The 20,712-nt window shown below is 41.4% G+C and overlaps 1 protein-coding gene across 14 annotated transcripts in view; it reads right to left on the bottom strand.

Moving 5' to 3' along the window:
• Positions 1 to 20,712, bottom strand: part of nbeaa (neurobeachin a) — an 812,689-nt gene that overhangs the window by 451,099 nt on the left and 340,878 nt on the right. For 13 of the 14 annotated variants that reach the window (XM_078222243.1, XM_078222244.1, XM_078222247.1 and 10 more), the window contains 2 exons: positions 18,013 to 18,451; positions 6,966 to 7,120 (listed from right to left, as the gene is read on the bottom strand). In XM_078222243.1, the coding sequence (XP_078078369.1) occupies positions 6,966 to 7,120; positions 18,013 to 18,451 (594 nt within the window). The remainder of the gene's footprint in view (positions 1 to 6,965; positions 7,121 to 18,012; positions 18,452 to 20,712) is intronic. The other variant, XM_078222245.1, reaches the window with a different exon arrangement.

Genomic DNA, 20,712 nt, shown 5'->3' with positions numbered 1-20,712 from the left:
GGTAGTACTGAGCCAGGGTCTGGCCAGTACTATGAGTCTGTATATATGTTGCTGTTGGGGTTAGGGTTGGGTTGTTCTACATGTTACTGTTGGGGTTAGGGTTGGGCTGTTCTACCTGTATTATAGTTATTATGGTACATCACAGTCGGGCTCCGCCTCCTGGGAGAGGTATAAAGGTCGCTGCTCTGTCTGGGACCCCTTAGTCTGGGATCGTGTATTATATATGGTAGCTCTATTGTAGTAGTTAATAAAAGCCTTTATTTCCTCGAGCATCTCTAGCCTCGTGAGTTATATCGCGCATCACCCCCCCACCAGAGATCCATCTGCCCCCCCGACCAGAGATCCATCTGCCCCCCCCCAGAGATCCATCTGCCCCCCCACCAGAGATCCATCTGCCCCCCCCTCCCTGAGATAAATCTTACCCGCCTCCCTCCTCCCCCCCCTCCCCCAAGACAATGATCTGGCCTCACTCCCTCCCCCCCTCCCCCAAGACAATGATCTGGCCTCACTCCCTCCCCCACCCGCCCCCAAGACAACGATCTGGCCTCACTTCCCCCCGCAACCCCCCAAGACAACGATCCGGCCTCATTCCCTCCCCCCCGCCAGAGAGAATGGTCTGGCCTCACTCCCCCCTCCCCCCCCCGTACAACAATCTGGCTCACTCTCCCCTCCCCCAGACGATGATCTGGCCTCACTCCTCCCCCCCCCCCCCCCCCCCCGCGCCACAACAACAAACTTGCCTCACCCCCCACGAGAATGGTCTGGCCTCACTCCCCCTGCCCTCCAGAGGAACATCTGACCCGCCCCCCCCTCCCACCACCAGACAACGATCAGCCCTTCCCCCCCCCCAGCCTGAGATACATCTGACCCACCTCCTCCTCCTCCCCCCCCCCCCCAACCAGACAACGATCTGACCTCACTCCCCTCCTCCCCCCTCCTACCAGAGAATGATCTGACCCGCCTCCCTCCTCCCCCCACCGCTGGTCTGAGTCAGAGAGCCGTTGGAAACACTGAACGCGCTCTTCAGAGGCTGGAGCACCCGACTCAGACTTTTATTTAGCAGGTCCCTAAAAGCGTGGTTCTGGATTGGCAAACGCGGTGGTAAAGGGGGAAATGCTGATAGAGTTGGGCGGGCAGTTCATTAATTCAATTTAAATGCATGCAAATGCATTTAAACCGCCGTTGCGCCCGATTTGGTCACGGAACGGATCCCTGCCATTCGCGGGTCTCGGTAAAGTGGCGATCTGCACGGACGCGGGCGCAAATTGTTGGTAAAATCGGGCCCTAAGTGTTGAATTGGCAGGAAAAATGGTGTAAATCTCGATTGTTTTTCAGTACAACTTCAGACTCGAATCTTCCACACTCTGTGCAATGCAAAGATCACAATCGGAAATATCATTAAAAGCTCGAGGGGGCGAGGCCCATTCACGCCAGAGTCTGACAGTTCCAGGCCTCTGCGCATGTGCAGTGGCCCCAATCGGTCACCTGTAGTTTGCTGACCAGTCCAGGACCCTCACAGTGCTGCCCGATGCTCGGTGGGCAGTACCAAGGTGCCCTGTGGGCATGGACACTTTGCCCCTTGGGCAGTGCCGGGGCACAGGCTGGCATTGCCAGGGTGCCCAAGCCCAGGGGGCACTACCCCCTGCTGCCCCACCCCCTGGAGGACCCCGCAATTCCCCTCTTAACTTAGTGGGGTCTCCCACTAGTCCCCCGAAAGTGTGGAGCTAATCTAAAGCCCGCCGGAGTAAATTTGTACTGGCAAGGTGGGAGATGCTGTTGGGCCCAAAAAATTCAGTCCCTGATAATAACATTCAAATGACATTAAAAATAGATCAAAATGACTTACCTGGTGTTCCCACCAGTTTCCTGCGTGGTGCCAACCGCACTGGATTCCAGAGGTGGGAAACACGTATGCGTTGGGCCCGCATGCGCAAATCTCATGAATTGGTGCACTCATGCATCTCCCGTCCCGACGCACCAAAACATTAGCATGTCAGAATGGGACAATCGCCCCCATTTGCCATAATTTAGAGACTCACTGTCTAAGGAAGAGATATTAAAATGTTGAGTGCTGAGATATTGAAACAATGGCTGCCACAGACACACCCAAAACATCTTAGAAATACACAATGGTTGAGGTATTTCAAACCAGGCTGCAGTCACTGCAGAGAGATTGAAAGAATGTTTTCAGCAAAGGAAGCAGGCTGGAAACTAGTCTTTCTCTCTCGGAGCAAGTGTATTACTTAGTTCAGAAGTCAACTTCACTAGAAATCTACCAGTGAACCCAGATCTTGTCTTAATTGCAGCAGCAACCTCTGACCACATCTATGAAATCAGCTAACCCAAATCAGCCGTAATGTTTAAAAATCTACGCCTTAAGTACAAAGGACACCACCATATATTTTTGTTTTTAATTGAACTCTGAATTCCCTATTTCAGATGCCCATGTGTGTGTGGATGTTCATATGACATGTCGCGATTTTTGTTATTTTGTTTCCCTTGGGTTTCGTGGTTAATAAATTAGATTTTTTTTCAACTCAAGAAAACTTTGTCTGAATGGCTCCATAATGTTCACAGCTTAAATCATTAAATACATTTGGATTTGAAAAAGGTATATCTCATGAAAAAGATAGTGAAACCTTTGCTGTGACTAACTGAGGAGGTTAAATAGAGGGGACCAGTTCAACACTTGGTCGTAACGGGGAGGGGGAAATATACCCACCATCATCCTCACCCTAATGGCCACCTTCATGTGTGACTGCGTCAGACTGCATGTTGACCCTCAGTTTGCAAAGACCAAGGGCAGGATTCTCTGATCTCATTCACCCTGCCCCCACTGCCAGCAAGTGGAGAATTTGGTGCCAAGCCAAAACTCCATTCACTGCAGCTGCACTGGAGAATCCCATCTATAAGTGAGATTGGTGGTTTTCAGCATAAATGTCACTACGTACTGAGATTCTACCTGTCCCCGCTGTTACAAAGGACGGGTCTGACTACATTGCTCCGGAATGGTCCAACCTGTTAGACCCTGCCATACCATCTGTTCATCGTGGGAAAGTTTGTGTAGAAAAACAACATTGACCACAAATCCATCAGACAACATCCGTGTGTAACAACCTCGAGGCCCTGTAGGAAAAAGAGATGGTGGACCCTGTCGGATAGTTCCCTGAGGAGACTGTCAAACTCATTTGGCAGAATTCCTCACAACCAGAACATTTAAAAACAAGCACCAAGGTATAGCTTGGCTAGTGGTGAGAAGGGCATTCCCCCATCAGATCCTTTATATTCACCTGAAGCCTCAGAGCCACTGCACACTGTCCTCGAAGTGGCTGTAGTAAGCAAGAGATTGTCATCTACCTGCTTCTGGAATGTGCCTTTGCGAAGCAGTTCTGGAAAGAGAACCGTCAATGTCTAGAGTCTAATACTCTGTCTACGGGCTGTTTCCAGGGACACAGACCAAGCCAAACATCAATTATGGTCTGTTCCCAGCGACACAGATCAAGACAAACATAACTGCTGCTGGAGAATCTTAAACTCAGTGAAAGACGTTGTTTGGTCTGCCAAAACCTGTTGGTCTTTGAGCACAAGGAGTTGTCCACAACCAAATATTGCAGACTGGCACATTTCAAGAACCAGGACGAGAAGCATAGAATTTCTACAGTGCATAAAGAGGCCATTTGGCCCATCAAGTCTGCACCAACTCTCCAAAAGGGCTCCTTATGCAGGCCAACCCGCCTGCCCTATTACTGTAACCCAGCAGAATTACCATGGTTAATATACCTAACCTACACATCTTTGGACTGTGGGAAGAAACCGGAGCACCCGGTGAAAACCCACACAAACACAGAAAGTGCAAACTCCACACCGAGTCACCCAAGGACAGAATTGAACCCGGGTCCCTAGGGCTGTGAGGCAGCAGTTCTAACCATTGCGCCATGGTACCGCTCGGTACGTGCTGAGGAATGTACTAAAAGCTTGAGGCAGCTGCTCCAAAGGAGCACTAAGGAAAGGCCAGAGTCCAAGGCCTGCCTGTCATAGTACACATACCAAGAGGCTGGAAATTCTGCATAAACACTTGGGCTGTATGCTTGACATGGAATGTACATAGTAAATATCAATGCAACGTGAATTGCCATTGCATTGAGATCTCAGAGTGCAACATGCAGTATGCAGAAAAGTTGAATTTTATTGCACTTGATGTCCAATTTAGAGTCATAGGGCTTGATTTTACCAAAACTTCCCGGGCGCGAAATCACGGTAAAGTTGGGCGTCGGGCCTATACCGCTATCTGCACCCGATTCCGAGCAGATCGCGGCTTTACCGACACCCGATTCGGGCGGCCCAACAATTTAAATGCATTTGCATGCATTTAAATTGACTTAATGAACCGCGCGCCCACCCCTACTGCCAAATCCCACTTCACCGTCTTCTGGCCCGTTCCACATCCGTGCTGTAAGCGACCTGCAAAGTAAAAGTCTGAAGTCGTCGCTGCAGCTTCCGAAGAGCGGGGTCAGAGCCTCCAACAGCTCTCTGACCCAGGTCATCCTCTGGTTGGGGGGGGGGGGTTCCGCTGCCAGTCTGCGGCTGATCCCTCCTCCCCACCAGAGGAATGAATCCCTCCTGCCGGAGTGGAGGTGCGGCCATGCCATCCCACAAAACCTTCAGGATGAAGCGATTCCTCGCTCAGAAGATGAAGCAGAACTGGCCGATTCCACAGTGGAACCGCATGAAAACCGGCAACAAGATCAGTACAAGTCCAAGAGGAGACACTGGAGAAGGACCAAGCTGGGCCTGTAAAGGGATACATCATCACTGGTACACTACCAGCCACAGATTACTCTTCCCTGCAGGGGCAAAAGAGTGGGAGAGATGGCTCCTCTTGGACATTTAAAATAGAAACACTGATAATACCAAAATACGCCTCTCAACAAATGCACATGTACAAGTAAATTGCTCAAAGGGGTCAGGAAGATGATCAGACTAGATAATGGTACCTTTGCGCTTGATTTCTAAATTTCTGCAGAGCTCGGACTGAGTGCAGGATCCTTCAACTGGAAACAAATACATTTCAAGGATGTTGAGATTCTGGGTGAACTACAGTAAGTTTAAGTGTCAGTGCGAAATAATTCCCACTTCAGACCAATGCTAAACTTGCAGTATAAGTGCACTGTCACGGCCTGATTTTGCTTTGGAACAAATTAGAGAAAAAATAACTGTAGTCTCAAACAGCTTTGATTTGAACTGTATGCAGTATAAATCCTGTGCATTATTTTTTTTTTATTCATTCATGGCACATTAGCGTCGCCGGCTGGCCAGCCCATCCCTAGTTGCCCAAAGGCAGTTGAGAATCAACAACATTGCTGTGGCTCTGGAGTCACATGTAGGCCAGACCGGGTAAGGACAGCAGATTTCCTTCCCTAAAGGATATTAGTGAACTGGGTACTTTTCAAATTTATTTTATCTCATGAGAAAGGGCTCTCCTCTCCTTAATCCATAAATTTCTAAATATTGGGAGTGAGCTTGGTTTGTGGGGTGTGCGAGTGTGTGCTGTGAGGATAGCATTCTGTCCCAATCATGCTGAAAATCAAAATGGAATTACCCAGATAATAAGCTGCAAAATACATGCACTCTAATGCATGGAAGATTGTTCCATTAACTTTGTAATAGAGGCTCAAAGTATGCAGGACGTGCTCTGAATGCCAATTTGTCTCAGTCGTAACATTTTTGTCTTTGTGTCTGAAGTTTGTGATTCAAGCCCACTCCAGAACATGAGCACATAGGTATAAGCTAATGCTTACAATTTTCAACATGACATTAAGCTGAGGGAACATCGGCAGTTTAGGCAGATGTAAAAGATCTCATGGCATTATTTGAAGAGGAATGGGGAATTCTCTCAGTACCTTGGCCAACATTTATTCCTTAAATGACATCCTTAAAGAATAGATTCAGTGGTCATTTACCTTATTGCTGCTTGTATTTGCTGTATGCCAATGCTACATAATATAAACCATATTTCAGGAGTATTTAATTAGCTGTGGAACAGTTTGGGATGTCCTGAGGATATTTAAGGCCCCATATAAAGTCAGGTCAGTCTTTTTCGTCTAAAACTGAACATAAATAATGATATGCCTTATCAATTGGTCACATAATCTGCATCAGAACTTGAGGCTAGTTCTGAATGTTTTTCGAAATGGTCTTGGTCTTCTTATATCTCTCTGATCCTGGAAACAAGTTCAATGCGATTAGAAAATAATGAAATTAGAAAAATCTTTAAACGTTAGTAAAACAGAAAATCAAATACTACCAAGTAGTATCACAGCTGTAAATGCAGGCTTATTTCCCTTTCTGCTGAATTCATGATCATAACTTCCTTTGTGGACAAGGGGGAGGAAAATAAGTAGGCAATATTCACTAATTTGTATATTCCTCAGCATTATGTAAACTTATTTGGTTAATAGCCATGATCAAAATGAATGGCGGAGCAGGCTCGAGGGGCCGAATGGCCTACTCCGGCTTCTAGTTTCTAAACAAGAAAATTAAACAAGAAATCCCAGGTTTGTATGTGAAGTTTAGTTTTGACTTGAATAGTAATTGAACGGTACATGAAAGAATATTTAGAAAATGTATGTACCTTTTGCAATTTGTAATTGAGATAAGTCAGACCATGGTTATTCACTGCGATATTTTTGTTGATGACTTAAAAATAGTAATTCATACAATAGATTATTTGCACAGCTCTTGCATAAGTGTGGACTAAGAGGAAAACTTTTGTCTATGCTTACAACCATGCCCTCATCAGTATATATGTGGAAAACAAGATTATTGTCTTGGTCCTTTACATAATCTTACTCAAGCATGTTAATAACATTCCATAGTAAAGTGGAAAATATCTAATTTACACTTGTTTTGATTACTTTCCTCAATGAGCACCTCAACTTTTATAACTATATCTTTGTTGACTGTACCTGTGGTATTTATCATACTTTTTGGTGTAGCTGCCGCAGGAGAGATTACGTTGGTTGCACTGCCAGTGACAAGACTACTCGGAGTTCCGGCCCCACCAACTGTATTGACGGCCAGACTGCCTGGAGGAGGTTTCTTTACTGGTACAACGACACTCCTAATAAGATAAGAAAATATATTAAATATAATGTCCTCTCATCAGGATATAGTGTATAGCTTTGTGCTTAACATGAATAAGTATCTTTACTAAAATACTAAAATCTATCTTCCTTACAAGTATGCATGACATGCTCCCTCTACACTGTCAAATAACACAGACTTGTTTAAGGAGTAGCTAGAAAAGCAGAAAGGGGAAGAATCAGAAGGCTATGCTGAATGGTTTGATAGAGGCAGGAAGCCTCACAATATTTAAGAAACATTTAGACGAGCGCTTGAAATGCCATAGTATACAAGGCTATGGACCAAGTGCTGGAAACTGGGATTAGAAAAGGTAGGTGCTTGATGGTTGGCATATACACGATGGGCAGAAGGGCCTCTTTTTATGTTGTAAAATTCTGTGACTCTATGAAATAGGGTGAAAGAGTCTTGTCTGACGCATAAATGCCAACACAGATCAGTTGGGCTGAATGTGTAATTTTGTCACCCTTTCTCTTCCACCCAAGCCCCACTCTCAATGGACAAAACAATGCAAATGAGGTCATGTTAAAGGACTGATGTTATTCCAAAGCAAAAGGAAGCACCAACCTCTGTATAAAGTAGATTTATTTGCCTTGCTGTGCAAAATTTGCACTTTTGTTGGAAGCCATAATTTTATATTTTTCATTTTCTAAAGCTTTCAGTTTTCACTAATGAGAGAAACAGATACTTTTCCCACTAGTTCCTTTTAATTGGAATAAACTGACTCCAGTTAGATGCCCATGAGTAGTTTTCTTTAAAATGGGTAGTGTGCAGAGATGTGCATTTTCACATTCTTTATCAATGTAAGCTAAAAGGCTTTGGTATTATATTCAGAAACTATAACATAATGACACTATAGAGCTCTCTAAGTTATCTGGATGACTAACAATGACAAATATTTCTGCAAAGTTTCAAAGTACAGCAACAATAAATCTAATCCCATCATACATCTTTAAAGAAAAGATCCACAATGTTAGTCTTGGTTCCTTCACTATAGTATGTTGTGCCCCTATTGTACCAATGCTCTGTGTCCCCTCCCCCTGCCAGACTAGTTTAAACTCCTCCCAACAGCACTAACAAACACACTCTCAAGGATGTTAGTCCCATTCTGGTTCAGGTGCAGACAGTCCTGCTTGCACATGTCCCACCTCCTCCAAAAACAGTCTCAGTGATCCAGGAATCTAAAATCCTCCCTCCTGCACCATCTTCCAGCCACGGATTCATCTGCCCTAATCTCCTATTTCTGTACACACTGGTATGTGGCATTGGGAGTAATCCAGAGACTACTATCTTTGAGGTGCCGCTTTTTAATCTGCTGCCTAGCTCCCTGAATTCTTGATGCAAGTTCATTCTACCTATATCGTTGGTACTGTGTACCACAACATCTATCATTCTCCTCATTTAGGATGCCCTGCAGCCAGTGACACCCCTGGCCACGGCCCCAGGGAGGAAACACATCATCCTGGAGTCACATCTGTGGTCCTAACTAATGAATCTCCGATCATTATCGCTCTTCGACTTCTTCCTCCAATCCTGCACAGTCATGTTGCTTGTGGTGCAGAAGCTTGGCCATGACTGCACTCTCTTGGGGAACCAGTAGCCTCATCAACTTCCAAATGGAAAACAGATTTGAGAGCAGGACCCAAGGGACTCCTGCACTACCTGTCTGCTTCTCTTGGACTGCCTGGTGGTCACCCTTCTTTCTTCCAATCCCTTGAGCTGCGGTGTGACCACCTCCCTCAACATGCTATTTACGAAACTCAGCCTTGTAGATGCGCCAGTGTCTCCAGCTACCCCTTGAGCTCCAAAACCCAGAACTCAAGTTTCTGCAATTGGGAGCACTTCCTGCGTCTAGCGTGCCAGTATTGTCCATGGCTTCCCACATATGACAGATCACACATTCCACTTGGCTGACTTCACCTGCCATGTCTTAAACTTAAGAGTACTTAGTCTTGAAAGGTACTCTTCTTACCTTAACTTAGTCTCTTTGTCGAATTCTACTTCAGTCTACTCATCCTTGTATTACTTAATATAATTACTTATCACTTTATTATGCTGGCTCTGATTTTTACTTATCCCTGGTGCTTCTCAGTTAATTTTTTCAGTTAGAACTGACTGCAAGGACACCGTTCCCAAACTGCTTCATTGGAACGCTGACTGCAAGGACACCTTTCCCAAGAAACAATACTTTTCACTGTATGGTAATACATGTGACAATAATAAATCAAATCAAAAATCCCAGACTACTTCACTGCGATGCTGACTGTAGGTACACCATTCCCAGACTGCTCCACTGCAACGCTGACCTCGAGGACACCATTCCCAGGATGCTTCACTGAAATGCTGACTGCAAGGACACCATTCCCAGACTGGTGGGACTGTTAATGCTTACCTCATCTGTTAAATGGTGTATTCTCATGCGAATAGATTGGGACCTGAAACTAATCCCCTTCTGCCTCAGTGCCAATTATAATAGTATTGAGCCAATACTTGTTGATATTTGAAACTTCATTATATCCACAAAAAACTAGATTTATCAAGCAAAGTTTACCATCATTAAAGCCATGGCGACTATTTTAGACAGAATGTTATTATCTGAGAAAAACTATTTGATATTTTCTTTCATAGCCATTATGTATAACATGATTGGGGAGAGTATGGGCTGTAACTTCCTTGAAGTGCAAATTAGCATCAGATTGCCACTACGTACCCAATTATTTAAGTGAAATTTCTTCCGTGCCTGCTTCGACAGACCTTCTGACTCAGGCTAGATGAGAAACAGGCAGCACAGCTGTCTCTGAAGCCCAGCATCAAAGTGCAGGAGAGGCAAATTGAAGCAGGACATGCTTCCCTTTGTTTTTAAACAGCACTAGCTGCCATAAACCAGGTAAATTTTAAATGTCCATTGAAATTTCCAGGCCAGGGAGAAAGTAAGCATCCAAAATGTAAAAGCAAATTACTGCAGATGCTGGAATCTGAAACCAAAAGAAACCACAGCTTTGACAAAGGGTCATCTGGACTCGAAATGTCAGCTCTTTTCTTTCCTTACAGATGCTGCCAGACCTGCTGTGATTTTCAAGCATCTAAACTAGAATGGATTTGGGGGATGGATGGGGATTGAAGGACAGGGCTGGGGTCAGAGATCAGGCCAATCTGTACAATAGTTAGCTAAATGTTAGAAGTAGTTTTAGATTTTCTAGGTTACCATTTGTGTAACACAGCTGGAACTATCCATAGTTTGTGATTTAAATCACATTTTAGATGGTTCCCAGCGCAGGGCAATTGCCCACAGGAAGCTTGCACATCAAGGTAATTGCTATGCAAACAAGTACCTATGAACCTCCATGAAGGAGTTCGGAAGTTACGGTCCATTATTTTCAAGTCACTGGTTTAAGACTGATCAGTGTTTAATTGGATAATTATACTACTGTACGTTCAAATTCAAACAAATTGAAACTGAGTGCAGTCATAAAGAATGTAATGTTTGTCTGAGTTGCCAAAATTGGATTTCTAGCAGGCTGAATAGTCTAATAGTCTGAATTCAGGCTGGTTACCATGAAGATATGGATTGTTAGTAAACAAAGATAGAGTTATTAGATGCCATCTCAAATGTATCAAGCCAGTATAAGATGGCACTGTTATAACTGAAGGGCCCAGCTCATTCCAGTCAAATTATATAACTGGGACTTTGCTACAATAGGCGGATGGGAGAAGTCTGTTAGAACATTGAGGGGTTTCAACAAGGACGGTTACTTTAACCAATGTCTCAGCAAACTAAACCCTTCATCACACAGGTTAGCTGACAGGGAAGTATTTTTTTTCTTTGCATCTCACAACAATGATCTATGTCCTAGCTGCCAGTCAACAAAAGCTGATTTGCTGTCTAAACATAGCTCTGCCTGATCCAGAAACAATTTAATTTTATGCAACTGATTAATTAGTCATGGCAAATAAATCCCCGGCCTTCCCCCTTTCCCCTCACGTCAAAAGTTGGCACTGTTGAGTTGGGGAAAATGAATTGAAAATACAATTTCAAAAACATTCAGATTTGAGGTATTCTCTTTCTCGATTAAATTATTTGCTATTTACACGAGTCACATAATAAATTGGAAAAGCTAGATTTACATCTAAAAAGATGCTTACGACTGACACTGGAGTCATCTCCGTAGACTAATTTTTAACTTGATGACAGGAGTTAAAAATAAAGATTCAGATTTCTGTCTAACAAAGATTATCTGTAATTAAAAGCCATTATTTTGTAGTGGTCAGTTCTTCTATTTAGGAGTATGTACCTTTCTTCAATTGCCTTTTTAAATGTTCTCACATCTATTGTCCTTTTTTATTTATTCTTTCACGGGATGTGGGCATCGCTGGCGAGGCCAGTATTTGCTGCCCATCTTTAATTGCCTTGAACTGAGTGGCTTGTTGGGTCATTTCAGAGGGCAGTTAAGAGTCAACTACATTATTTTGGATCTGGAACCACATGGAGGACAAACCAGGCAAGAATGGCAGGTTTCCTTCCCTAAAGGACATTAGTGAACCGGATGAGCTTTTATAACAATTGCTGATGGTTTCATAGTCACTGCTACTGATGCTAACTTTATATTTCAGATTTTATGAACTGAATTTAAATTCCACCATTTGCCGTTTTGGGATTTGAATGCCTGTCCCCAGATTATGAGCTCAGTGGCATCACCATATCATCATCACCCCTTAAACATTCTTGCAGATGTGAGAACATTTAAAAAGGCAATTGAAGAAAGGTACATACTCCTAAATAGAAGAACTGACCACTACAAAATAATGGCTTTTAATTACAGATAATCTTTGCTAGACAGAAATCTGAATCTTTATTTTTAACTCCTATCATCAAGTTAAAAATTAGTCTACGGAGATGACTCCAGTGTCAGTCGTAAGCTTCTTTTTAGATGTAAATCTAGCTTTTCCAATTTATTATGTGACCCCTTAAACAGTCCTGCTGATTTGGCCATAATTTTGAATATTATTTGCAGTATTTTGGACAACAAGCTATTATATATTACAGCAGGGATAGGACTAGTTTATATTGGGTTAACGTCAACCAATATGGAGAACCATAATCCGGGAGCAAAAGTGATGAGCCATTAATATCCTTTGGCTTTCAGCCCATGTTTCAATCAAATTCTAATTGGTACTGTGAGATAAAGTAGAGTGCATAGTTGGCTCTATTGTTATTGTTATCGTTATCAATTACATTAATCTCATCCCCAATTGTACAAAACATCTTCTCGATGTGTCATGGCATTTAGGATAAAATGCATAAGATCTTGGTTGTGCACCCTCCAGATTCTAGAATGGTCCTCCTAGATCAAAGGGTAGCAAATGTAACCCTGCCATTCAAAAAAGGAGGGAGGGAGAGAGAGAGAGAGAGAGAGAGAGACAGGGAACTTTAGGTCAGTTAGTCTGACATCAGTAGAAGGCAAATTGCCAGGTATCATTGGAAGCAAGGTCATAGGGAATTTAGAAATGTAGAGTCAACAAAATGTTATGAAAATGTAATTGAGCTTGATAAATATATGAATGTTTTTGTTGGTGTAACGACAGGGGAGATAGAGAGGAACCAGTGATGTTGCATATTTGGCTTTTCAAAAGAGATTTAATAAGGTGCCACACCTGGAATACTGGTGGAATTTTGGTCCCCATATTTAAGGAAGAATATGCTTGGAGGCTGTGCATTAAGGATTCACTACATCCGTTCCTAGGATGATCATGTTGTTCTATGATAAGAGACCAAGTGAATTATGTCTATACTCTTGCGTTTAGAAGAATGAGAAGTGAATTTGTCAAAACATTTAAGATTAGAAAGAGGCTAGACTGGTGTTGGCACTGAAGCATTGTTTTCCCTGGCTGGGTAATCTGTAACAAGGGACAAAGTTTCAAGATCAGGGGTCAATTATTTAGGACTAAGATTAGGGGAAATGTCTTCACTCAAAGGATTGTGAATCTTTGGAATCTTCTACCCCACAGGGTTGTGGATGTACCATAGAAATCATAGAAACCCTACAGTGCAGAAGGAGGCCATTCGGCCCATCGAGTCTGCACCGACCACAATCCCACCCAGGCCATACCCCCACATATTTAGCCGCTAATCCCTCTAACCTACACATCCCAGGACTCTAAGGGGCAATTTCTAACCTGGCCAATCAACCTAACCCGCACATCTTTGGACTGTGGGAGGAAACCGGAGCACCCGGAAGAAACCCACGCAGACACGAGGAGAATGTGCAAACTCCACACAGACAGTGACTCGAGCCGGGAATCGAACCCGGGACCCTGGAGCTGTGAAGCAGCAGTGCTAACCACTGTGCTACCGTGCCGCCCCATTGAATATATCTAAGGCTGAGCTAGATAAAACTTTGGTCTCTCTGATAATCAAAATATATGAGAAGCAGATGGAAAAGATGGAGTTCAAACCCAAAATCATAAAATGTTAACCTGCAATCCAGCAAACAATTAGGAAAGAATATAATATGCTAGCCTTTATTCAGAGGGAGTCGAATTACATGAGTAAGGAAGTTTTGTTGTAAATATATAGGTGAGATCACATCTGAGGTACTTTGTACAGTTTTGGTTTCCATACCGTTGAGGGAGGGTTGAACAAAGCTTCAATAAGTTGATCTCTGAGATGAGAGGATTCTCCAGAGGAGAAATTGAGTAAATTACACCCATGTTCTCTGGAGTTTAGAAGAATGAAAGGTGGTAGGGTAGATGCAAAGTAGATGTTTCCCCTATCTTGAGAGTCTAAAACAAAGGTTCATACTCTCAGGATAAGAGGTCAGCCATTTAGGACTGCAATAAGGAGAACACTCTTCCCTCAATTGATTCTTTGGAATTCTCCATCGTAAAGGGCTGTAAATTCGAATATCTGTTGTCGAATATATTCAAGACTGAAATCGGCAGTGTTCTGCAGACTAATTGACAGTGATAGGGAAGGAAAATGGAGTTGAAATGGATCAACCATGATCTTATTGAATGGTGGAACAGGTTGGAAGGACCATATGATGTAATTGTGCTCTTATTTCTTATGTTCTTATCAATGAGCACTAATAGCAACTGTGCCGAATCAAAATGGATAAAGTGGATGAAAAAAAAGAGACCAACAAAAATATCTGGAGTCGTGGAAAGCACTCAGATGGGTGAGCAAATATGTGCTCTCATGCAAATATTATTTTAAGGAACTTAATAATTTAAAGAAACATTCATCTGATGTGCCTGACAATCACTTACAAAGAATGTCAGAGATGTGCTCTGCTGTAGTACATAGCGGTGGGGTGGGGGTCAAGTGATGTCCAGTGTAACACTAACATAATAGTTAGTCGTCTCAATATTATTCCAAAAACCCCCAAGGATTTCACCTTGGGAAGGGAAGTATAATCATCATTCTCCCTTGCGCACAATTTTTAGTATCAGTTTGAAATGGTGTTAAGAACGTAAGAGGTAGGGTAAGGTGGTGCCATAGTGTTCACTGGACTAGCCCGGGCTAATGTGCAGGGACATGGGTTCAAATCTATCCACAGCAGCTGGTGGAATTTAAATTCAATTAATAAAATATCTGGAAATAGAAGCTGGCTTCTATTCGGTAATGATGACCGAATGAAAACTATCACCAACTGTTGCAAAAACCCATCTGGTTCATTAATGTTCTTTAGGGAAGAAAATCTGCCATCCTTACCTGGTCTGACCTACGTAACTGCAGACCCACAGCAAAGTGGTTGACTCATATCTGCCCACTGAAATAGCCGAGCAACACGTTCAGTTCAAGGGCAATTCGAGATGGAGAACAAATAATGGCCTTGCCAGTGACACCCACACCCCATGAAATAATTTTTTTAAAATTGGACTTGAACTTGCTCTACCCTTTTAACAAGATCACGGCTGATCCTTAGTTTTAACTCACTTTTGCACCTGATTGCAAATCTCTCGATACCCTTAAGAATTCAAAAATCTATTGACTTCACCCTTGAATATAGTAAATGACTGCGCATCCACAGCCTGCCGGGATGGAGAATTCCAAAGATCTACAACCATTTGAGTGAAGAAATTTTTCCTTATCCTAGTTCTCAATGGTCCCTTATCCTGAGAGTATAGGGGCAGGGGAAGCAGCTTTGCAGCATTTGCCCTGTCAAGCCCTTCTAAAGTTAATGGGTGGAATTCTCCCAACCCACCCACAATGGGTTTCATGACAGGTGGGCACAGAGAAGTTGTGGAAACAAAAAGTTGAAAACCCGCCAGCATTAAATAACACTGTAATTTTCCCAATGAAAGGTCAGTCATTCTGCTGGCAAGTGTGCAAACACCATTTGCATTAATTTGCATCTCATGAATGCCCATTAATACAGTTGCCCACTGATATCCCGCCAGGCCTTCCAACCTTGCTTCACACCAGTGGGAAATTACGCTGGCATTAAACCCAATTGCAAAAGAATGGCATGCACAAGATAGCCCTCTGTTGACAAGAAACTTTGGGGTGAGTGCAAAAAAAAAAGCTTTCTGCCATAGTGTTGCACTGCACCTGATGCGCTGTACACCACTCTACAAGGGCAGACCAGTTCCTGCCTTCTATCCCCATTCCAAGTTGGTCTTCATGGGCAACACTATGCTGCTGGACCCAGGATGTTTCAGTTCAGTATTGTGCCTGAGGTTGGGAATATAGGAGTCTCCTTCCCCACTGGTGCCACACACTAACTAATGTCTATCTGAATAGCACTGTGCTGTGAGACTCACGCAGCCTTTGCAACAAAGGTCCAAAGTCTGACCAGGGGTGGAGTGCGGGGTGAATGGCAGGCGGATCGGGGGGGGATGTGACAAAGACAAGGGGCAATGTGGAAGTGCAGCTGTCTGCGCAGGGTGGGGGTCGGGCAAGGGTTCACGATGGCAGGTCCACCAGGAAAGAAAGGAAACGTGCCTGTGCATAATTATTGAGGTTCCAAATGCAGAATCTGGTATGGAATCCTGCCATTCTGGTTGATGGGACAGGCATGCTGGAGCCGCCCATCACCGCATTTAGTCTCAAAATGGAACAATTCTGCCCTATGTGTTTCAATGGGTCACCTCTCATTCTTCCAAATTTTAGGTATTATAGGCCCAATCAATTCAATTACTCCTCATAAGACAAACCTCTCAGATCTTTGTTGCACCCTTTCCTCAGATACAAAGGCCAAAACTGCACACTTTACTCCAGATGTAATCTCATCAAAGGCCATGCACAATTGCAGCATGCCTTATTTATTCTATACTCCAACCCCCTTGCAAGAAAGATCAACATACAATTTACCTTCTTAATTGCTTGCTGTACCTGCATGTTAAATTTATGTGTTCCTTGTACAAGGATACCAACATCTGCAAATCAACACCTAATAGTTTCCAATCATTTAAAAGAAAACCTGCTTTTCCATTCTTCCTATCAATGTGTATAACCTCACATTTCTCAAATCACCCACCTAATCTATTTATATTCCTTCGCATAGTCTGTGTGCTCTCCTCACAGGTTACTTTTTCAACTAACTTTGGACTATCAGCAAACTTAAATAAACTATACTTAGATATTGGAAAAGGCCTCAGGCTAATTTTGCCATTTTCACTACATTGTGTATGGTAGTGAAGGGAACTAATATCAAGGGGAAAAATGGATTTTACTTTCAGAATATATATCAATTGTTTTGGGCTTTTTACATTCCCAAATCATGAATGATTCAGGAATCTATTACGTTGCAAATGTTGCTATCCTGACACAAACGGGAAAATGGCTGGAATGAAGTGCTCAAAAAATTTCATTTCAGCAGCACAATATGCAGAATGATTCCCTGAAAGATGCTAAACTTAAAATGTAAGAGGGAAAGTTCCATGTCCCTGGTTCAATTTATTCCAAATATATAGCAATTGCTGTATCCGACTGAGACTAAGTAGTAGATTTCCTTTCAATTGATTACAGTATCTATTTTGAAATCCGGAATTTTATTATCCTTGAAATGTTTCTCCAAGTTATTTGTCTCTATTCCAGTGCATTAATAATTAAACTATAATTTAGTTTAGCAGTTAGTACAACTTTACATTTTTATTCATAATTTACACTGCATTTATTCATTTAAAGTTAAACTAAAAATTACCTAGAAAATTGTCTAACAAATAAAGAAGAGCAGATTGCACATGTAACCAAATTAAAGCATGGCTAATAGGTGCACAAAATTACAATAAAGTGTGTTTTCTAAAGATTTTTTTTTAATTATTAAAAGTGCCATCATGGGAATTTGGACCTTTTCTGACTAGAAATCTGTTTAGACTGTTCATAATATAATTACATCTTCCTAAAGACAGATGAGACAGCAGGAACCTAATATATTTAAACTAATTGAAAAATTCAGTTGACCAGAAGCACAAGAGAGTGGGGTCTCTTAAAGGCCGATCAAAGCTTCAGACTTTGAAGTGAAATTTTTGATGTTGTCACTCTCAATCGCCTGAATGCCTGATAGACAAACAGATCCTTCTGTCTTCCTGGCAGTTCGTTTCACTGGCAGGTGGCAAACAATTAGACACACCAATTTGTGCCTCGTGATGACATTAAACCATGAAACAAAGTTGTATGCGGAGCTCAGTGATTTGTGTGAAAGCATTTCAAAAATAATACACTTTGCAGTGGCAACTCATTTCAGGCTGCCACCTCCCATTATGGCTTTGAGCTGTGAAGACGACAGGCTTGGGCTATGTGATGCTGCTGTTCAATCTGCTTCTGAAACCCCTGGAGACCTCTCCCCCTCTCACCAATATCACCTCATCACTCACATTCATAAATACTCTGGTGGGTGAATAAATTAAAACAACATCGAGGCTCTTCACCTGTCAAAGGAATGAAACTGCATTGGAAGAATAGCCTGTGCTTCTCTTTTTACAGTAGGATCAGGGTACGATACAGGTTCAGCCCCAGATTCTGCACGTTCCATAGGTGCTGCAACAAGGCTTTTCAGAATCTCCTTCACATTCATGCCTTTTCCTTGGCTGACATTTGTTACAGATGTAGCTGGTTTCAGCACTTCAATTGGGCTCTCGGCTAAACTTTCTTGGGATTTCTTTACTTCGGAGGAGAAGGAAGATAGAAGTTCACTCATTGCATCTGGCACAGTGCCCGTTTCCAAATCAGAGCCATTCATGAGACCAGTTATTTGCTCCTCTCCAATGCCTGAATCAGTATGTGGAATAGAGCTTTCAACTTGTATATCTTCAATTGGTGTTAGAATTTCTTTTTCTTTGTTGCCTTCAGGGAAAGTAATAGGATTCTCTGTAAATTAAAAGAAAAATCATTAGTTATCAAACTCTGGAGATGCAAAAGTGCAGTCAAAACTATGTTCTCATGTTAACGTTCAACAAGATTGCTTTTTATTGCTAAACATTTAAAGAAAAGATAGGTTTACCTAAAAATAACAGCTTTGATAGCCCAGAGTAAGCCGTTAACAACCCATGCAAAGTGCAATGTCAAAACATACAAATGCATTTTTCAGATACGGCTTTCAGCTTGGAATTGTTGAACAGGATATGTAAACAGCCTTTTCCTTTAGTGTTCCATGCAGGCAAATGTTAACAATTAAAATATTCAAACACTAAAATAATGGCCCCATCTCAGTTCCATCTAATTTTAATATCAGGCACAGTCATCTGTAATCTTGGCGTACCAGATATAATGAAATTAGTGCATTTGCTTACATTCCTGCTGGGATGAAACTGCACATAGATAATGGAAAAATAGCATATTATTTAATTGGATACTGCATGTGAATTTTTTTTTTATTATGGCTGTGTCATAATTTGCAAGTGCAAATATTTGAGCTGGCATTACAGTGATCAAGTGAAAACATTGCACCAAAGTGTTTTCTAAAATGACTTTGTTACATACTATTAGATGTTTTTCTGCATTATTTGTAAAACATTGCATATTATGATAAATCAATGTTGCATTTCACACATTAACATGAAATGAAATTGGCTTATAGATTTTTTAAATCATGTATTTATTTCCATCTTTCTGGAACATTGTTTGTATTTACAAACTTAAATTAAAAACAAGTCCAGGGTAACTACTTCTAAAACAAAACCAACTTTGTATCGAGAATGTGGATACATAATTACAATAACACAGGAAATGGTCAGGTAACTCATTTGATGTATGGTTAATTTTCTATGTGGACACATTTGTCACACCTCCATGCTGGTTATGATACATTTGAATTTCATGAGGCATTTATATTAAACATTAAAGATATCATTCTAAACTAATCTGTTTTTAATGTGTTGAGGTAATTTTCTTAACTTCCAGTCACTATTATGTAGTATAAAAACAGCAGCAAATTAGTTTTGACCATACACCTTCATACCCTTAAACAATATTTAACAAAACATTAGAAAGGGCAATGAAGAAAGTTATTATTTTAAAGCTGCAGTGTTATTTAATTTTAAAAGACTTTTTAAACTGTAAATGGTCAATGCTGTGAAGGCATTTCTTTATCCATTTACTTATTATCTCCCATTAAAAAGAAACTGTAAAAAATCAAAAGCATTCCAACTGAAAAATGAATGTAGGCAGAAGCAACAATCTTCAGACTATATATAAAAAATATATATTTCTTAAAGATAGGCATATGAACACAACCTTTACACTCTTGAGCAACTGGTACCTAAAATATAATTTTTAATTATTACAATTGTTGACTGTTGTAATATAGCAGTTTGTAATCTCAAGCTATTGAAAGATCAATGACATTTAGAATTATTTCGAAGTCTTAAATGAGTATCAGTATGCATTCTCTTAAAATCTTAAAAATAGTGATGACATTGACTTTATAGCATACCAACAATTTGCATTTATATGTTGCTTTTTAAAATAGAAATATGTCTGTAGCATAACAACAAAAGTAAACTCAACATCATGGAGCAAAATAACCGACTTTCTCACACAGCGAATTCTCAATTTCTTCAGGATGTCAGATTAAGCTCTAAAGAGCGCTTCACAATAAATCTGCTAAAGGTTCATTTCAATTTCACCAAAACAGCAGAATTGTTCAGAGGAGCAAGACATAAGCTATAAGACCAGATTGTCACAATTCTCTCTTTTTACAAAATAACTATATAAACTTACAAACTTTAATTTTACAAAACAGCTCTTGCAACTTCCTAAACGCAAATGTTAAGATCAGATGTTATTTAAACATTTTACCAGTATGATTTACTTTTTTATATTTGTCACTATCTACTTTTCTATAGGATTTTATGAAAAGGCAGAGACAATGCTATTTTATTTTTACCTCATTGCACAATCTCTGCCACTCTTTAGTTACACAATTTTAATGCATTCTAGCTTTCACAGTTACTTTGTTGGATAAAATTTATCAAACTTTTCCCTGAAAATAGAATCTGCAGAATACCAATTGTGCTTCCTTTTCTTTCAACACAATATTTATGCTTAAAACATCATTGTAAAGATTAAATTGTTCTTCTTTAAAGTACACGTGTTTTATTAAATACTACACATGTTAAAAATTTGGGTTT

Source organism: Mustelus asterias, chromosome 10 (assembly GCF_964213995.1).
Source record: "Mustelus asterias chromosome 10, sMusAst1.hap1.1, whole genome shotgun sequence".
Classification (NCBI taxonomy): Eukaryota; Metazoa; Chordata; class Chondrichthyes; order Carcharhiniformes; family Triakidae; genus Mustelus; species Mustelus asterias.
The sequence above is the reverse complement of the archived record's forward strand: the minus strand, read 5'-3'. Positions and strand labels throughout refer to the sequence as shown.